This window comes from Ambystoma mexicanum, chromosome 1q (genome assembly GCF_040938575.1).
Source record: "Ambystoma mexicanum isolate Mex_15411 chromosome 1q, UKY_AmexF1_1, whole genome shotgun sequence".
Taxonomy (NCBI): domain Eukaryota; kingdom Metazoa; phylum Chordata; class Amphibia; order Caudata; family Ambystomatidae; genus Ambystoma; species Ambystoma mexicanum.
The window spans coordinates 444,576,318-444,594,793 of record NC_090922.1 but is presented as its reverse complement, the minus strand read 5'-3'; the positions used below and the strand labels follow the sequence as shown (position 1 = coordinate 444,594,793).

Here is an 18,476-nt window from a genome sequence, read left to right as displayed (position 1 = left end):
AGGTTTACCACTTTTGTTTTCTGACTTTAAAGTTCTTGAGAATGCAAACGTACTTCCTAACAGGATCACACTTGATCACAACCTTTCCATTTTGCAAACTATGACATGTCCTTATATTTCTCACAACAACAGTACTAGAATTATTTTTCCTAATCAAATTAATACTACAAGACATACGTGTTATGGCACCCCTTCAAATAACTTACTTACTGGCTTCCCAGCCCAAGGTACATGCTATTACAGATTTATCTGTTGATCTTTCACCTGCAACAGCTAACATTTACTTGTTACAAACTCTTTCCAGCTGGCAACTGAATATCCAACACCCTCGGGAAACCCCCCAAACGATCGATGCCTGCAGGCAATAACTTTATGTCACAAATTTGGCACCAATACTTATTTCGCTTAAGTTAAGTTTGGCTTCCAATATATTTTAAATTTTTTCTTTAGTACTGAATGTTTATTGGGTGCAACAGTCTGTGCAACATGCACCTTTCTGTTAAAACCAATTTGAAGTCGACTTAGAATAGGCATCCGTTTCTAAATATGCCATATTTTATTTAACACTTGCTTATTAACCAACCACGGGTTTCCCCTAGCAGGAACACATGTTATTTTCTCTGTCCCATCAGACGATTCATTCATAACTTTGAATTAGCATTTTACGTATGGACTAGCATTTCCCTGCCTTCCGGCTTGGTTCATGTGTCCTAGCAACAAGGTCAGGTGACTGCGTCACCTGACTGACCCTGTGGAGGTTACTATAGTAACCCCTCAGAACTGCGATTGCTTTCAGCGTTTGAGAAACTACCCGCCACTGAGCACGCCAAATCCCCAAGCCGGTAAGAACTTGCTATCGCATTTAGCAAATTACACTGCTCGCATGTAATTCCATTTCACACAAACACGGTGATACATTCATTTTACAGATCACGGCTAGATATCCGGAATAATCACACCAAACACGAACTTTGATACTGCATTATTGCTACAGCTACGGTACCTCGGACAAGCAATACATCACGACTTGCCCTGAGTTAAGGTAATATTTGCCTCTCCTCTATATTACATGATACCAAAAATTGTAAATTATATTATGAATACTTTAGCAAGCACTCTTCAATAGACTAAATACGCTCTATTTGCTTCATATTTCACAGCATACTGAACTGACCAGCAACATGTTTTGGGAATCATCCGTTGCTTTATTTTTTCTATAGTTTGACTATGCCCCTTCTGAGAACAATTACAATAAGGTATGCTTTATTTTTCATAGCCTACATACTTACCTTTAGAGTCATGGTGTGTACGTAGTAATCTAATACCATGCTTTTTTCTTTCTTTTCTCTCCCATTTCCAATTGCTCCTTGCTTTGACACTCTTCCCCCTACCCTGACAGGTTTCTAGAATGAACACAGTTCAGGTTTAGCATTTATAGTCCAATGTACTACATGTATCTATATGCCCTGATGACGACCTCATAGGTTGAAACACGTGTTGGCATTTTCTGTATTTCTTGGCATTGTTTGGCATCTTCTGTATTTCATGTCATTGTTTGCATGGACTTCGTTTTGGACACTGCCTGGAACTTATCTGTTTTCAGTACCAAGTACCTTACATGAAATGTGTACCTATGTGTACCAAGAATGTACTACTTTTCTTTTGTAACTTTGAATCAGTATGTACTATTACGTACTTGAATGTAAAAAACTGGGCTTTTTGAACCATAAATCAATTGAACCACAAATCAGTTGTGCCTTTTTGTGAATACTCCTCATCCACCCTGCTCAAACTTACCACATCTAGTGAGCATACAACAGGTAACAAGCGCAGCCTGTGCAGATGGTTACCCCTCACAATTTAACTATAAAATGGCTTGCCGATTTATACCCTAACAATAAGGAAATACATTAACTGTAAAAATCTGAAAAATCGACACTGTGAAAACATCTTAAATTTCTGTGTGGCTACAATGAGTAACACATCTGACCCTTATGTGGCTTTGGTGCCAGAATGGCGAGAAATCAGACTACAAACATTCTGGTCTGACCTCTTGTAACAGATGATGTTGCTAGGCCCTGAAGACCCTCCGCATACGAAACCAAGGCACAATCACCATATACTAGTGATTCGACAGACACGAGGTTCGATTTCCAAGTACTAGGGTTTATTGCAAAAATATGCTCAGTCGGCCGACTGGGTCTAACGTCTCGCAACATGTGCCACCCAGACCTCGTGAGATGCAAGAGAGTGAACATCATACAAACAGTTACATATATACAAAATATTAACCTTCAAGGCACACCAGAACCGCCCATAAAGTATCTTCTTCTGCTAGTGCTCGGTGATTGACAATTATGACACATGTGACACATTATGACAAGTTTCTTAATCTATTATACTAAGCAACAGTTGCAGACATAGTTCTTTGTTATGAAGAAAATAAAGCACTCGTCCAGTGAGGATATTGAATTCGTGGGAGAGACACATTCCAAAGCACCTTATCTACTAGTTTCTATTTGTGAACTTGGGATCAGCCCGTTCTAAGGAAGATCCGTGAAGGAGGACCGCTAGAAAAGTATAATTCATGTTCTAACTGCCTATTTCTACAGCTGTAGTGAGACAGGCCGGCACCTGGGCCGCTGATAAAATGCCGTTTCTGTTTGCTCTCAAGGATTTCATGAGGGAGGAAAACAATGTATTACTGTACTGCTTGGCATTCCTGTCTGGGCTGATCTTTCAACATGCAGGCTGTGGCCTCGTACAGTATATGAGCTTTTCAGAATATAATATGCTTTAGCAAAACATTTAACAGAAGAGCAAAAGAGAAATCAGCAAAAATGGCGGATGTTACAAAAGATGGATGCCCTGTGGTTCTATAGATGATGCCGTGATCGCACATGATGCAATTGGTTTATGGCCAACATAATACACCTTCTCTACTTGGTTTAGGCTCGTTTCTGGACTTACAATGTTAGATATTGCTAACACAGCACGCTGCCATCACAGAACATCTATTCAGGACGTGCAGAATTTGGGATTCGAAAATCATAGACATGTGTCCTTATCTTCGCATATCTAATACATCTTCTGAGGAAACATATGACTCTGCCAAGTCTTCTCATTAGGACAATCATATACATGACCCTTTCCAGTCCTCAGCATTTGCATGTTGACACCATAAGGCAACATATTGGCCTTAAAAAACATTGAGGGCCTGATTTTCAAAAGTGTTTGATTTGAAGAGAATTAAGCTCGATGCACCGTCTTTTGTGGCTGCGCTGTCTTCTTTCAGTGGGAGAATGGCTAGAGTGGGAAAGCCCAGAGCAGGGACGGCGTTAGGGTCTTTCATTCTTTTCAAATGAGCCTCAAGGGGGTAGGAGGGCAGCAACTGTCGCCACGTTCCCAGTCAGCAGTCTTATATCATGGCAATATGATCCTTTTTCTATTTTCGTTTTGGGGCTTAACACATGGGCTTTGCAGTGCTCGTATTACAAGTTGTGCTTCCTGAAGCCCTTCCATCCGTCACTTCCCATGGGATATACAGAAGTGTTATCACCTCATTGCTTTCTAAACCTGGTTCCTCCACATCAGCCCATTTGCTGACAAAGAAGGGTGTATAGACCTTCAGTGGGCATTTAGTGTTTCAGCTCCCTGCTGGCTGACCCTCTCGTGATCATCTTTGTCACCTTTGTAATGTATGCACCAGAGGGGTGCCTTAGACTGTTTTCACTCTAAGCAGGGTGCCCCCAACCACCATGTTGAAATGGGCCCCATTACACATTTTCAGCCTGGCCTGGCCCCGAACACTGACGAAAGGGTTCCACAATTGACAGTAGGCCTCTGACTTATTACGTCAGTGTGTTTGGCCTAGCTCTAGATAAACATATTGAAAATGTAATCATCAGAGTTAGGGCCCCTTAAACTAAACATCCAATATGAAATATCAAATTCACATGCATTTCCCATATGCAAAAACACAAGTAACTTTGCAGTGAGGAAGGCAAAACAAACAAATCTGCAAGAAATATATGCAAGTATTTTCAAGGTGAAAGGCTGATTCCGGTAACAAAGCACGCTAACCTTCCAGGTGTGGAGACATGAGGGAAGGGAGGTCGGTTTCCCAGGTGTCTGATATTTCTGAGGATACTATTGTCGTTCAGATTTTCAACTGAGGCTGTTCTTTTGAACGTATGGGATTTCTTAAACATGTAGAAAAGTGCTAAGGAAGATGATCCCTTCCGTTCTAACGTCAACAGAATGTATCACCTCTCCGTGCCAGAGATAAATCCCCGGTGCTCTCCGGATGCCTAATGTGCGTTATGCAGTGATTAAGAACTGCAAACGGCAGGGATGCCTACTGACACTGACTGTATTTTGCCGCACCTCATCATTTGTCCCATGTCTGCGAGTCTTTTTCTAAGAGAAATGGCGCCGCGCAGTGTCATAAGGGGATTCATATAAATTCTGGCAAATTCTATTCTAAAGAAGACAGTTTCTGAAAATGTCCACGCCAGACAGCCACCAGCAAAAAGACTCAGCTTTGCCTCCTTAGAACCCCTCAATTTAATGCAGGGTCCCCATTAGTGGGCCTCTACCTCTGAGTTCTGCGACTTGTGATTCGCCAGAGTTTTTGAACAAGGACTCCCGTGACCCCCCCTCCACTGACCATGCTGGCAAGGACTGATGGGAGTTGTAGTGCAAAACACCTGAAGCAACCAAGCTTGCAGACTCCTGCTCTATCCAATGAGGAAGGATCAATGGTTTGGGACAAGCAAACATCTAAAATGAGGAATATTGGGTTGATGGGAGAAGCAAGGTAGTTTCCTGCCTCCAGGGGTGTTGCTAGGTCTGGAAAAGATCTGGCGTTATGCTAATGTCGGCACTCTGGGCTAGCTAGCCTTTTGGTTATAGCCCCTGCGCTTCTATTCAGGGCTACAACCAAAAGCCCGGGGTTATAACCCCTAAGCCCCCCCTTAGCAATGCCTCTGCATGCCTCCTTGTTCCTCCCCTCCCACTGGGGAGCGTCTGTGATTATAAACAAGGATCGCTGTGTGGACACCTTCTCTTTTGGTCAATTGCGCTGTATGATTCAATCTATCAGTCCATCCATCATGAGTGTGTTTGTGTGTGCGACTGTGTGCTGGCTTGTGTTTTTCTTTCGGGCAGTTCATCCCAGCTGCTGAGAAAGAGCCTCCAGGGAATGAATTGTTCAATCACAGGAGAGATTATTGACATCTGCAAGAGGATGAGTTTGCATTTATTGCATGGATAACTTGAGAGAGCTTCTCGGGGTCAGATTGAGGAAAGAATGGTGTTTGCTGTCGGCGGTAACAATGCAGAGGGATTTCACAAAAACATATTGTCCTATAATTGTCATTGCTTACTCACGATTGCAACCCGTACAGCCAATCAGCGATGCCACTTTCAGAGCCATATTGCAGTTCACTGTCGAAGGTTGCATGGATGCCGAGTTTAGCAGCAGCTATATTTTATGATTCATTTATTTATTTCAGTGTTTTGCTAGGTGCCTCAGGCAGAATCATTCTCCTTCAGAGCGCCGATTAGGTTAGGAGGAGGAAAGGAAAGAGCACAAGGCAGAAGGAAGGAGGAAGTGGGAGAAACGAGTGCTACATTCACAGCAGAAGTAGTGGTTGATTCCCAGGGGTGGCGCAAGCCCCTCCATTGGGAGAGCATAAGCCCTCCCAAATGGAGGTGGTTGCAGGCAGAAGGCAGTACTATGGTGTGACGTTCAACCCGGGGCTCCGATATGAAACGGGTGCTACCGCAGGAGCCTGGCAAATTTCTTTCCTGGGAGGGTAGAGTATTTACGTTGAAACAATTATTCATGTGGCAGCAGCCGCAAACATACAGTGGCAGAGATTAAAAGACTGCCCAGGCGATATCAATATACCCCTTACGATGAAGCCAAAGGCTTATCTGCTGGGCTTGGCGTTTAGATGGCCAATGCCTCCAATGATTAGCGCCTCTTTGTAACACTAAGCATCCTTGGAATTGGGATGAAAGCTGCATCTAATAAGACATCAGCTTGCATGATGGTCTCCTGACAGCTTTACCAAGAGTTAGGTGTCATCTGTTTAATTTAAAAGAAAATACATTTTTTCTTGATCAGTTAACACAAAGCCGGCAAACTAGATCGTCTTCTGTGTTGAATGCTGCAGATGGGGCTAACAGAAGCAATGCCTTGAAACCATCATCATCAACCTCTTCTAGCAATTAATGGAGCATTGGTATGGTTAGACGCTCTACAAAGACTAAGGTGAGGGTTGAATGGTATCATTGAGCCTTGTGGTAAGGACCAATATTTTCTTGTTATTTAGGGAACGCTTTTCTGGAAAAGTAATGATTTAAGATCTCTCCTTAAATAAAATAAAAATTCTAAAACCCTTATACTCTAAAGGAAGTTGTGCCATATTTTTAGGCCAGTGTGTTAGTTCAGCATATCCCCCTGTCTGATTTTGTTTGAACTAAGCATGCCTTTGTACGCATGATGTGAGTGATCTGGTGGGATTGTAACTATACATAATTGCGGACATGCTCAACCCCCCATGGACTGCTTACGAAACAGCACCTACACCACAATTGGCTAGTAAAGCCCTTTTAAAAAACGCTGTTCTAGAACTACGTTGAGTGCTGTTTAGAGCACTCACATGAACTACATCCCTCTCACAGGGAGTGTACCTTTGGCTTTGGGTTTAAATACCCAACCAATCCCCAACTGTGGAACCTGCACAATTGCTACTGATAATTACATATGATGTTCTGAATGATGCTGTAAAATTAGGACTCTTCTCAACCGAGCTAATGATTACCATTTCATTCAGGTCTTGATTAAGCACATAGGACTGTATGTAACACGTGTCATCAGTGTATGTAGAAAAACTATGTACTTTGTTTTGTGAACTTAATCTGGATGTTTCACTGGTAGTGCATGCACTGAACATCTATACCTAGATATAGGTAGACTAGATAACTAGTCTATTGGTAATATCAGAAAATGGTTCCATGCAATATGTGATGAATAGAAATCCAAAGATTGGAGCAGTGAGCCAGCTTAACACTTATCTAGGGTGCTCTAATTACCCTCTGTGTTCCATTGGAAGCCAGTGGAAGGACTTGAAAACAGCAGTCATGTAGTTCAGTGCCTTCAGGCCTACCTCCAGGTGTGCTGGCTCGCTGTGCATCAGTTAAAGGTGCGTCACAGTATTAGTTGGTAGCTCAGTTTCACAATGTTGAAATAGTCCACCAGACCTGACGATCCCCACGCTGTGTTAGAAGTTTATGAGAAGGATTGTTTTATTTTGCATATGAAGGAGGTGGAATGTTTTTGTGACAGCATTCACCTGCTAATAGGGTAGGGTAGGTAAGCTTGAAATAAAGATAGATAAGAGATCAAGCTGATGCCTCTTTCTCTTGCTGTTTTGACTGACTGGGAGACCAACATATGAGGTGATGTGAAGGGCAGGAATCTTGTGTCATGTAGCACCGCATGACAGGGTCTCGGATTGGCCTCATGTAAGGCATAAATTGTCCTGGACATCCAGTCTTTCATCTCACACAAGTTAAACATATGTTTCCTTCCATGTTGTCCCTGTTATCCCACTGATACACAATTTGAGTGTTGTCAGAATACAGATGGAATGTTTTTAAGAAGGGCTTGATGAAGGAGTTAACAATCATAGGTAGATGTTGAAAAGACAGAATATCAGGGGCAACCCCTGTCGGAAACCACATCTCTGGTGGAAAGGTTTGGAAGTGAGCTGACCAAAACATACTTGAGCTACTCATTCTTTATAAAATGTAGCAATTCAGTTGAGAACCACCGAGAGGTTCTTATGGGGAAGGCGAGAAAGCAGGATTATTTGGTCCACCGCCACTGTGTTTGGCGCAGACAGGATGAGGAGGGTCAGTGCATCTGGGATGTTGTTTTCAATAATTTAAGCATTGCTTTCCTGGGACCAGATTACAGAAACTAGGGTAAAGTTTGCTCTAGTGCAAAAATCATCGGGGCCATATTAGAAAACATTGGCTCCATCACAAGGGCAATTTTTCATGGTATAAGAACTAAGGCAAAAAATGCCCTATTACATAAAACATGCACTTTCAATGCATTTTTGCACCAGGGCAAAGTTTGCCCTAGTGCTAATATGGACTGGTATTTGCAACATTGCCCTGGTGCAAAAATGCATTGAAAGAGCAGGCTTCCTGCACTAGGGCAATGTCTGCCCTAATTCTTATACCATGCAAAAGTGCCCTTGTTATGGTGAAATTGTTTTCTAACATGGCCGTAGTGATTTTTGCACTAGGGACGTTTGAGAAATAGTGAAAGTGTGGTTTGACAACAGCGTATGTGTAAATCTTTTTGAGTCGAGGCTTGGTTAAGTATCATTCAAGAGGTGAAGTTACTCCTCGCATACCTCTCAACCTTATAGGGCCCCCGGCTGGGTGAAAGCAGGCGATTTATTTTTGGGTGTGAGAGAGCCCATTGAATTATATGAGCGGGAAGGGGCTTGGTGGGTGATTGAACTATTTCCAATGTGGGTGACACCCGCCCAAAGCGTGTGATTTGAGAGTTATGCTCGAGGGATACATTACAGCAGGTGATACACGATGTGGCCAGTGAGCTGATGTTGCCTTTTAGAATGCTCGCTGAACATGTCTCCCTCCGCTGACGACCTCTTCAGATCATTCACTGGCTTGATGAATGAGGCATTTGATATGTTGGTTAATGTGAAAAGGAAGGCACTGGCTGAAGGGCTTTGGGGTTTGGTAGGGCAGTTAAACTTTGTAGGTCTACCCAGGGCCATCTTAAGCACTTTTGGGGCCCTGGGCACGGACTTCTTTTGGGGACCCCTCCACCAAACCAAAGGAATTAAGTGATCAAGAATATCTGACCCCCCCACTCCCTGGCGCAATCACAACCCATAGGTTGATATGCTGCATCACAGCATTAAAAATAAGGATGTTTACTCCCTTTAAGTCCCCTTTCCCTCTTCATTCTTGGTCTAATCATACTGATAATGTTGACCTTCAAATGCTACTTGTTTATCAGTCTAGGAAGAGGATACTTCTGTTCTAACATAGATACAGGAGACTTTATATCAATAGAATCCAGGAATGTAAGCAGACTGTAGTATTAATGCAGGGCTGTATGTAAAAGGTACATGTATACCAGAATAGACAGAGATCTCACATTTGCTGCCTCACAAAATGCAAATGTGCTCAAGCATGGATAGAGCAGACCAGTAGGTAGGAGGGAGAAAGCTACACGTACCATAGCATGGATAGTGGATGCCGATTAGAAGCTACCAGGAAGGTGTCTGTTTCCAGACAGACTGAGATTATAAGTGGGACATAGTTTTCAAATAGTGTTGCCTTTAGAGATCAAAGGAACAAGTGCCTGTGGTGTGCAATATATCAATGCTCACTATTATAGTGGAAGCAACACTATAGCCAGTGAAACCATGAGTGGGGCTTTAGTGAAGAGCATATCCTGAGAAGGAAATCACTCTGAATGGGTGACAATTTTGAAAGGTTTAGGGACTGACAATTTTGAGAGGTTAGGCAATACAAGATTAAATGAGATGCCCAGGATCACACATTGGTTAAGGGGTGAAGCTGGGATTTGTGCCAACTCTGCAATTTCTGCATTTGAAAACCTTTGTTACCAGTTCTTACCATGAACTAAAATTATCTCATTTTATAAAACTGACTTGGAAAGTACACACAGCACATTACCAAACATTACCATTTTTTAAAACAAAATATTATAGGAGGGTGTAACACAGAATGATTCTGGCTTCATTCTCTCCATCATCAAGAGACGTATATAAGTACCAGCATTCCAAACAGTGTGATTTAACAGATTTAATCTGGGTTGGTCTTTCGTATTTTAAAGCTTTACATACTTCCAAAACACTGGTTTGTCAAATTGTCATGAATAAACTTGCAGAAAAACCTTTGACTTTTACAAAAATGCAAAGCGTTTTTGTGTGTCAAACTAGCAGACTTTAAAATATGCTTGATGGCCTACATAAGAAGAAAGCTCAAGTAATGGGCTAAACGATGGCACCAGCATGCAAGGAGGCAAACTTCACAGAAGACAGTACAATAATGTACGAGATATAAGATGATTGATAGGATCACTGTATTGTATGGTAGCAAAGCCAGGAAACAGGCATGAATGCTTTGGTTCCAAATTCTGATACGTATTCATCTCTTGGACTAACAGTTTATGCTCATCATTGGAGGCGATTGCCTAGGTTTTACAACACCCCATCGGAGCTCACCGATTTGTAGACCTTCACCATAAGGATGACATGTTCGTTTTATTAGCAACCCGTATCTGGTGCAGGTATATTGCTGATAATAGCACCTGTTGTGCTGCAAGACCAAGTTCATATGCAGGCAGGTTTATAAACTTCAGACATAGGAAAGGCTCAGCCAGCCTTACAGGAATGTGCTATTCTAATCTTGCATAGGAACACATATCTCTGCAATGGGTGCTTCACGCACTGAGCTAACTTCTGAACCATTGTGGCATTCAATTTATGCATTTCAAATGTGGCTATTGCACATGATCAATATAATTCCTACAGGAAGGATAGAATGCTACAGGAGTTGTGCTGCAAGGAACACACAAACTATATACACCACAGTGAAAACAGAAAGCATTACATGATGAATTAATTGAGGTAAAATGTACTTTCCAAAACAGACAGGCAATAGGTTTAGAGCCTCAGCAACATGCAATGCAATATTCGTGTGTGTGCTATTTAAGTCTGGTGAACAAAGGAATCTTACTTCTTTATATCAGACAGCCCTGTCAGGCCCCCTCCAAGGTGCGGGCCCTGGGCAAGTGCCCCTTTTGCCCTTCCATAAAAACGTCCCTGGTTCTACCCTGCATTTAATGTCATTGATTTTTACAGAGCTTAAATTATTTGGCTTGGTCCCACCATTGTCATACATTTCGATGGTTTGGTAAGTTCCTTGTCGATCTTGACTAATTCGAAGATCATATTAGAGGCTGTGTGGGATGCCTTGACCCACTTTTGCTCTGCCATGCGGCATCACTGTGTTCTGATGGTGCCAGAAACATCAAAATGGGCGTAAAACCCTTGTGCGCGTGAAAACCTCTGAACATCGCGCTCTGCAAAGCACAAAAAGATGGCTGCCCAATCTACCACACAGGTTGTCAATGGTGCAACCTAGATCTCAATCCTGAAAGATGTCACTGGGCTCCACAACAAGTGTAAATGGAGTACAGAAGGAAAAAGCAGGGCTTTGCTAAAGGAAACCTCAAAAGCTTGCTTTAATTCCTTTTTTCTTTGGTGCTGAAACTGCAGAATGCCGGTGAAAAACACCCTCAAACATCCCAAATTCTTGCTGGGGGCTACAATTCACTTAGTTTAAGAAATCATTGTGAACCTGCAAGGTCCTGAAAAACTGAAAGCATAAAGGGATTTCCACAGCCAAAAGTGGCCTGGCTGTGGATGTCAAAATCTCTGCGCAGCAGTGGACTGCAGGAATAACAGCTGTCAGAAAGCTGCCTGATTAAACTTTAAACATGTATAAAATCAAATCAAATGTTTGCAATCTAAGTGGCCTGTTACTGAGAGTAACCTATGTTGTAATTGTTTAATCCCATGGTTTGAAACCTAGAATGAGAATTCTAGCTGCTATTTTGAAATCACAAGTTTGGTTTAAGCTAAGGAAAAATGCAACAGAATTAACATGTAAATGTAAGCCTGGCTAAAGCCAACCAAACTGGAATAACAGGTTTCCTCACAGAGGCCTTCTTCCTCTTCAGCAGGAATTCACACCTAAGTGGTAATTATGGGGTGGAAAGAACTTGGGCTACAGAGGCAAAAGGAAACAATGAACAGCTGCAAAGCGGAAATATGAGGTGTGAGGATCGTCGTAAAAGGGACTCTGCCAAGAGAAACAGGGGGAGATGTTTCTGGACTGAAGGGAGACAAAAAGAGGCAGAGCCAAACAGCCATCTGTGGTTGAACATTCACAAAGAACATTTTGTTTAAATACATATAACTTGCCACTTAAAATTGTCAAAAATACAAAAGGAACATATTTGTAAATCTAAATATTGGCTGCACATTTCAAGAGGCGGAAAGAATGTGCGACATGTTCTGGAAGCAAACGGTAGAAAATGTGATTTTACACCAAATGTGTTTCTGCTAGAAGTGTAGTACTTTATACACTTATGCCCATGTTATACGCGCACACTTGTAGAAATTTGTTGATAAATTGGACATTGTGTTTCTGATGAAAAGGGCGAAATTCGGTGAAAAGCAGACACAAGATCCCATGGCGACAGGGTTTTGAGGAGTAGCTGCTGTACAAAATATGTAATCTGTATATGTGATTGTTATAGAGGTTGCACATATGTAAATATGGATTGTGCCAAAAGTAGATTTTGTGTTCAAGAGGCTAGAGGTGGACTCTAAGCCTCATAAACCCACACCATAAAGGTAACCCATTGTTTCTCTCCTCCTATCAAGGCAGAGAGGAGACCCTGACCAATCACCTGTCAAAAGGGGCGAGCTTAGGCTAAACAAGCACACACACACCATTTATCATAGCATAAATAGAGACAGCAGAGGGCAGATAAGGACACAGATTCACTAACTATCCAGATGCTGGCAGAGCACCCTGCTGCAGACCTTTCCATCTTCCTTGCTCCAGATTCCGGAAACTTGGCAAAGCAGAAGGGCCCATTGCGTAGCTGAACCATTTTCAGCTAGGCCTTAAATTCCAGAACCAAAATCCCACCATCTGAGGGGAGCATCAAAATACAGCCAGGCAGCGCTGGACTGCCTGCCTGCTGAAATAATTATCATCAAAACCAAAAAGGGCAGATCCAATCCAGTCCTGTGCCATGCTGTGACCAGAGTGCCTTGCAGATCCGATCCAGTCTTGTGCCGTGACCAGAGCGCCTTGCTGATTGTAGATCCAGTCCGATGTGCCCAGTTGTCTGTCCCAGAACCAGATTTCATTCCCTGACTAGAATCTTGACGGACCAGAATCCTGACGGTTCCGTTCAAAAACATATCTAGTGAGTATCTATAGATAGAACTGTGTTACTAGCATATGTACTGTCCATAGTCAATCCCTATCTTAAACCCATCCTATCTTGTATTCAGAACCTGCATTGCTAGGAGTATTTTTGAATTGTCTGAACCCTCTATCCAATCTCTCCTATCTTCCTCCTGTGCTAGTATTGTTAAAACTATCTCTGCGCTAATCTTTTCTCATCTGTAGAAAGCGGGACCACTGCAGGCAGTCATTCTGATCAAGTGGCTGTGTTCTGGTTTGGTATTCGTTTATTTATAGTCATCCTCTAGTGAAAGAAATCATTTTTGTCATTTTAAAAGTGCATTCCTGTTTCCCATTCTTGCGCCTATCTCGAAAAAACAACCTCAACTAAAACGTCCATAACTTCCTAATTTTAAAATTTCAACTTCTGCTTGTAGCTAACATCCACAGCTTTAATTTGCATCTAAAATCGCATCCCAAATCCATACGGTTCTCTCGTTATCGCGATTATCGCGCAGTGAAAAGTTTGCCGCAAATTTCCGTTTAGGGAAATTCTTACACGTGTAAAACAGCTTATGGTTGCTGCTGACCTTAATTTGCATTGTCTATTGAGGGTTGAGGGGTGTGCAGGGGGAACCTCTAACCACAGTCCAATCTGATCTGCACGCACACACACAAAAGTATTATTTCTGTGCTGAATTGTTTTGCTCACTTTTACTCCTTGGGCCTCATTACGACCCTGGCGCTAAGCGAAAAACGATGGCGGTAAATGCTTACCGCCATCGTTTTCCGCCAGGTCCGATCATGACCCGTGACCGTTAACTACGATGCCAATAGCGGCATCGTAGTTAACGCTGCCGCAAACTGCGCTAAGGGTGCGCGCACGCGACCGCCCACACCGTACTTAGCGCCATGGCGGAAAGGCACGCAAATGCCGACCCAAGCGGACATGCACCTAACGCCATCATTGAGGCCGCTAAGTACCTTACCGCCATGGTGCAAATAACGCCATCGCGAACCAACCGTAAAGGGCCAATTCAAGTGAATGCAGCTGCCACAGGTGCACAGAAACAGCACAGGTGAAGGCAATACAGACTCAGGGGAGTATAAAAAGAGCACACCCCACCCCTACCCACACCCAGTCACACTCCACAATGATGCCAATACGACTAGCAATGTTGGGGCTGGAGGACCTGATAGCAATGCATGTGCTACTACAACAGCAACAGCAACAACAACAACAACAGGCAGCACAGAGGAGACGCAGGAGGAGAAGGAGGGCAAGGCAGGCCCAGCAAGCCCCACCAGCACAGCCAGTGCCACCACGCAGGCAGCCCCCAATCCCACGCATCAGAGCCAATCCAAACAACCTCACTGCTGAGCAGATCCACACCCTGTACCGTTTGGACAGGGACACCATCACCGCCATCGTAGACATGACACACAACGACATCGTCAGCATGATAGAAAGTCCAACCGCCATCCCCCCCCTACTGAAGGTAGTGGCTGTACTCCACTTCCTGGCCACAGGCACCTACCAGCACACAGTGGGGCACCTGCATGGCATTTCACAACCATTATTCTCACGAACACTCATCCAAGTGCTTGATGCCCTCCTCAAGCACACAGACGACCACATCTCATTACCACGGACTGCCCAGGAGATTGCAAACACCAAAGTGGGTTTCCATGCACTAGCCAGCATACCCGGTTGCATTGGTGCCATCGACTGCACCCATGTGGAATTGGTGGTTCCACGTGCCATGGAGGTACCGTACCGCAACCGGAAACAGTTCCACTCTATCAACGTGCAAATGGTCTGTGACTCCAACAAGATCATCACACATTGTTGTGCCCGATTCCCCGGATCAACCCATGATTCCATGATCCTGAGGAACTCCACAATACCACGCTACATGGAGCGACATGCAGGCCCAAGATCCTGGCTACTCGGTGAGTGCTATGTCATGGAAGTGGGCATGGGAATGACGTACCAGTGCATACTCCACCTGGCAGAAAGGGGGGGGGGGATGATGCATACTCCACCTGGCTGAAAGGGGGGGGGGGATGATGCATACTCCACCTGGCTGAAAGGGGGGGGGGGATGATGCATACTCCACCTGGCTGAAAGGGGGGGGGGGATGATGCATACTCCACCTGGCTGAAAGGGGGGGGGGGATGATGCATACTCCACCTGGCTGTGAGTAACACAGAGAACGGATACAGAGGAAGGCCACTCACAATGCACTAAACCCCTCTGCATACATAGGGTGATGGCATGCTAAACAGGCCATGGCAGCAATGGGCATATACTGGTTGCATAGTGTGAATCAATTAGTGCATGTAGAAGTGAGCCAAGGTAACAGTTCCATGCCAGCCATGGTGGGACATCATGTTCCTGGACAGACAACATGACTGACACATACATTCTCGCCTACATACAGGTGATGCAGCCTACCCCCTGAAGAGGTGGCTCCTCACGCCAGTCCGGAACCCGCAGAACCAGCACGAGGAGGACTACAACCGTGCACATACACGTACTCGTGTGGTCATAGAGCAGACATTCGGCCTCCTGAAGGCACGGTTCCGAAGCCTCAGCAGGTCTGGTGGGGCACTCCTGTATGGCCATGAGAAGGTGGCAAAGATCGTCATGGCATGTGTCATGCTGCACAATATGTGCGTCAGACGGAATGTGCCCCTGCCCCCTGACGCAGAACTGCAACCACCTGACGATGAGGATGAGGATGAGGAGGGTGCAGAAGGGGCGCCACCACATGGAGGAGGCGATGCACAGGAGGGGCGTGCCATGCGCCAAAGTATCATCAACCACTGCTTCTAGCACACACGGCTGGTGTTCATCGCATGGAGACAGCACTTGGGGCACTGTGTGACTCTGGGGCATGCACACTGAGGACTGGACACCAATAAAGCACACATACGCAATGAAAATGTCCACACGTTTCCTTTTGTGAAACGAATAAACTGTATTTGAACTATGTACTGTCGTGTCACACCCCCTCCCACCTCCCACCTCCCCCCTGCACACACCCCCCCCAAACTCCCCCCTTAACTCCCCAACACACCACCCCGCCACCCCCCTGCACACCCCAACACACCCACTCCCCCCTCCACCCTCCCCCCCCCTGGAATCCCAACAAAGGTGTGAGTTGGTCTGTGCAGCAGTGTCAGTAGTAGGATTCCTACACTGTCCGGCCACTATTGGCAGCCCCCTCCACTGGCCCCCGGGGCACCCCTGCCTGTGCTGCGGAGGTTCCTCCCCGATCGGCGGATGGGGCTGCTCGGTGTCGAGCTGGCAACCGAGGAGGATCCTGCCTGCTCATTTGGACGCATGGCCCGTATTGTCTGCACAAGGTCAGTGATGGCGTGCCGCACAGCAGCTAGTTCCGCGCAGATGTCCTTTGTGGACGACTCTATAGCTGCCTTCACAGTCTCAGCACATTTATCCATTGCTGCACTTGACCCCCCACATTCAGCAACATGTTCTTCGAGCAGCGAGGAAAGTTGCTGCTGCCGGGTGGCAATCGCCTCCAGAGAATGGTTGGGATTCTGGGCCATGGCTAATGGCAGTGGCATTCCCATTGGGCTGATCTGCCCCTGCAGCGGGGATGGAGTGGCTGGCCAATCGTCATCCTCTGGCTGACCCTGTGTGGCATCCACATGCGGGCTGCTTAGGGACAGGTAGGGGGAATGAGGGTGGCCTGTGGGGCTCCTGACATCACTCTCCTCAAAGGTCCCTGCTTCACTATCGGAGGAGGCAGCAATGGCAGCAGTCTCCCCAAGTGTGCTGCTTGCAGCAGAGGCTGTGGCTTCTGTGGGCATGATTGGTGTGATGTCTGCTGCTGCTGCTGCTGCTGCTGTACTGCCTGCTGGGGTGGCTGTCTGTGCCCTGTCCTGTTTCCCTTGCATGGATTTTGCCTGCTGTGGTGTTTTCCTCGGGACGACAGAGGTGGAGGGTTGTGGCGTTGGCACAGTTGGCCTGGCCCTCTTGGTGGGTGTGGAGGCTGTGGTGTCCTCTTCCTCAAGGTCGGAATTTGAGCCTGTGGTGGGACAGAGGAGGGAGAGTGTTATTGATGGGTCTGCGGACATTGGCCGGGCATTGTTGCGACTGGCATCTCATCAGTTAGTACATGTGGCACATTTCATGCAGGGGAAAAAAGTTGACTCCCTTTTGTGTGGAAGTAGCATGGAGGTATGTGGGTGCCTGCAGTTAGGGTGTGCATGCTGCATGTGTACAGGGTGCAGATCGGATGTATCTGTGGGCAGTCTCCTGCTGATGTGTTGCATTCACACTATGGGCCAACATTGTACTTCACATGAATGGACTTTGCATGCCTTGATTTGAGCCACCTACCTGCATCGCCCGATGTCGGGGCTCCTCTCTCCATTCCTCCTACTCCTTCAATGCTCTGCATTCCGATTGTGGAGGCACAGATTTCCTCCCATGGCTGCAATTTTATAGGGGACTCCGATCCTCCCCCAGTTGCCATTGCCAGGTTCATGTTGGCTGATAGTATGCTCCTGACTCTGAGCCGGAGATCGTCCCACCGCTTGCGGCACTGTTTGACATTGCGGGGTGTCGTTCCCACGGCACTGACCCGCTGAGCTACCAGTGCCCATATGGCCTTCTTCTTGGTTATGGCCGGTCTTGTCAGTTGGTTGGAGAATACCACTGCAGCGTTCTCCTGTAGGGTCTCCGCTAGAATGGTGAGCTCCTCTCTGGAGAAGCGGTCTTGCCGCTGGCGGTCACAGGCTTTTTTCAAAACTTTCGGCATCTTCCTGCAGGTAGAAGGTTGAAGCCGGTATTGGCGGGGTCTCAGGCTCGGATGTCCAGTGGTTTCGGAGGATGGCAATGGATTGTGTTTTTAAAGATGGCCGCCGTGCTCTTTCCCGTTCCGCCGCGGTGACGCTACTTCCGGTTCCGCTTATCTACGGTCAACGCTAATTGCGGTGACCGCTAACTACGGTCACCGCTATGTACGGCGGTGGCGGTGGTGCACCTTGCGCCGCATACGATGCCGGTAGGTGCCGTTTTGGGGGCATTACCGCCATGGCGCTGTTTACATTACCGCCATGGCGTAATGCTCGTGCGCGATGGGTCGTAATGTGGCGCACTTTACACCATCGTCCCACGGCGTTAACGTTCATTACGCCATGGCGGTAATGACGGCGGATTACCGCCAGGGTCGTAATGAGGCCCCTTGTGTATTAAAGAGATTATTCAGTGTCACATCACCCCATTGGTGATTATAGTCTACCCATTAAAACATAGTGTGATTAAATTGTGAATACCTAAATAAATATTTTAACTTTGCAAACCAGCCTGATTCCTGGTTCAGTTGACCGGGGGGGGGTTCCAGGAGAGGGGCGTGATATGAGTTGTA

The 18,476-nt window shown here is 45.7% G+C and overlaps 1 protein-coding gene across 1 annotated transcript; it reads right to left on the bottom strand.

Moving 5' to 3' along the window:
• Positions 1 to 16,246: 16,246 nt before the first annotated feature.
• LOC138528501 (nuclear apoptosis-inducing factor 1-like) lies at positions 16,247 to 18,276 on the bottom strand. Its single transcript, XM_069640197.1, has 2 exons — positions 17,447 to 18,276; positions 16,247 to 17,132 (listed from the first exon to the last, which is right to left on the bottom strand). Exons 1-2 carry the CDS (start codon positions 17,865 to 17,867, stop codon positions 16,291 to 16,293), a joined length of 1,263 nt encoding a protein of 420 aa, XP_069496298.1. The 5' UTR covers positions 17,868 to 18,276; the 3' UTR covers positions 16,247 to 16,290.
• Positions 18,277 to 18,476: the final 200 nt, after the last annotated feature.

Excerpts from the sequence above, each read along its gene's own strand:
- LOC138528501 (XM_069640197.1), bottom strand. The coding sequence starts at position 17,867 with ATGCCGAAAGTTTTGAAAAAAGCCTGTGACCGCCAGCGGCAAGACCGC. Across the intron at positions 17,133-17,446 it reads CCCGACATCGGGCGATGCAG|GCTCAAATTCCGACCTTGAG; the intron begins GTAGGTGGCTCA and ends GTCCCACCACAG.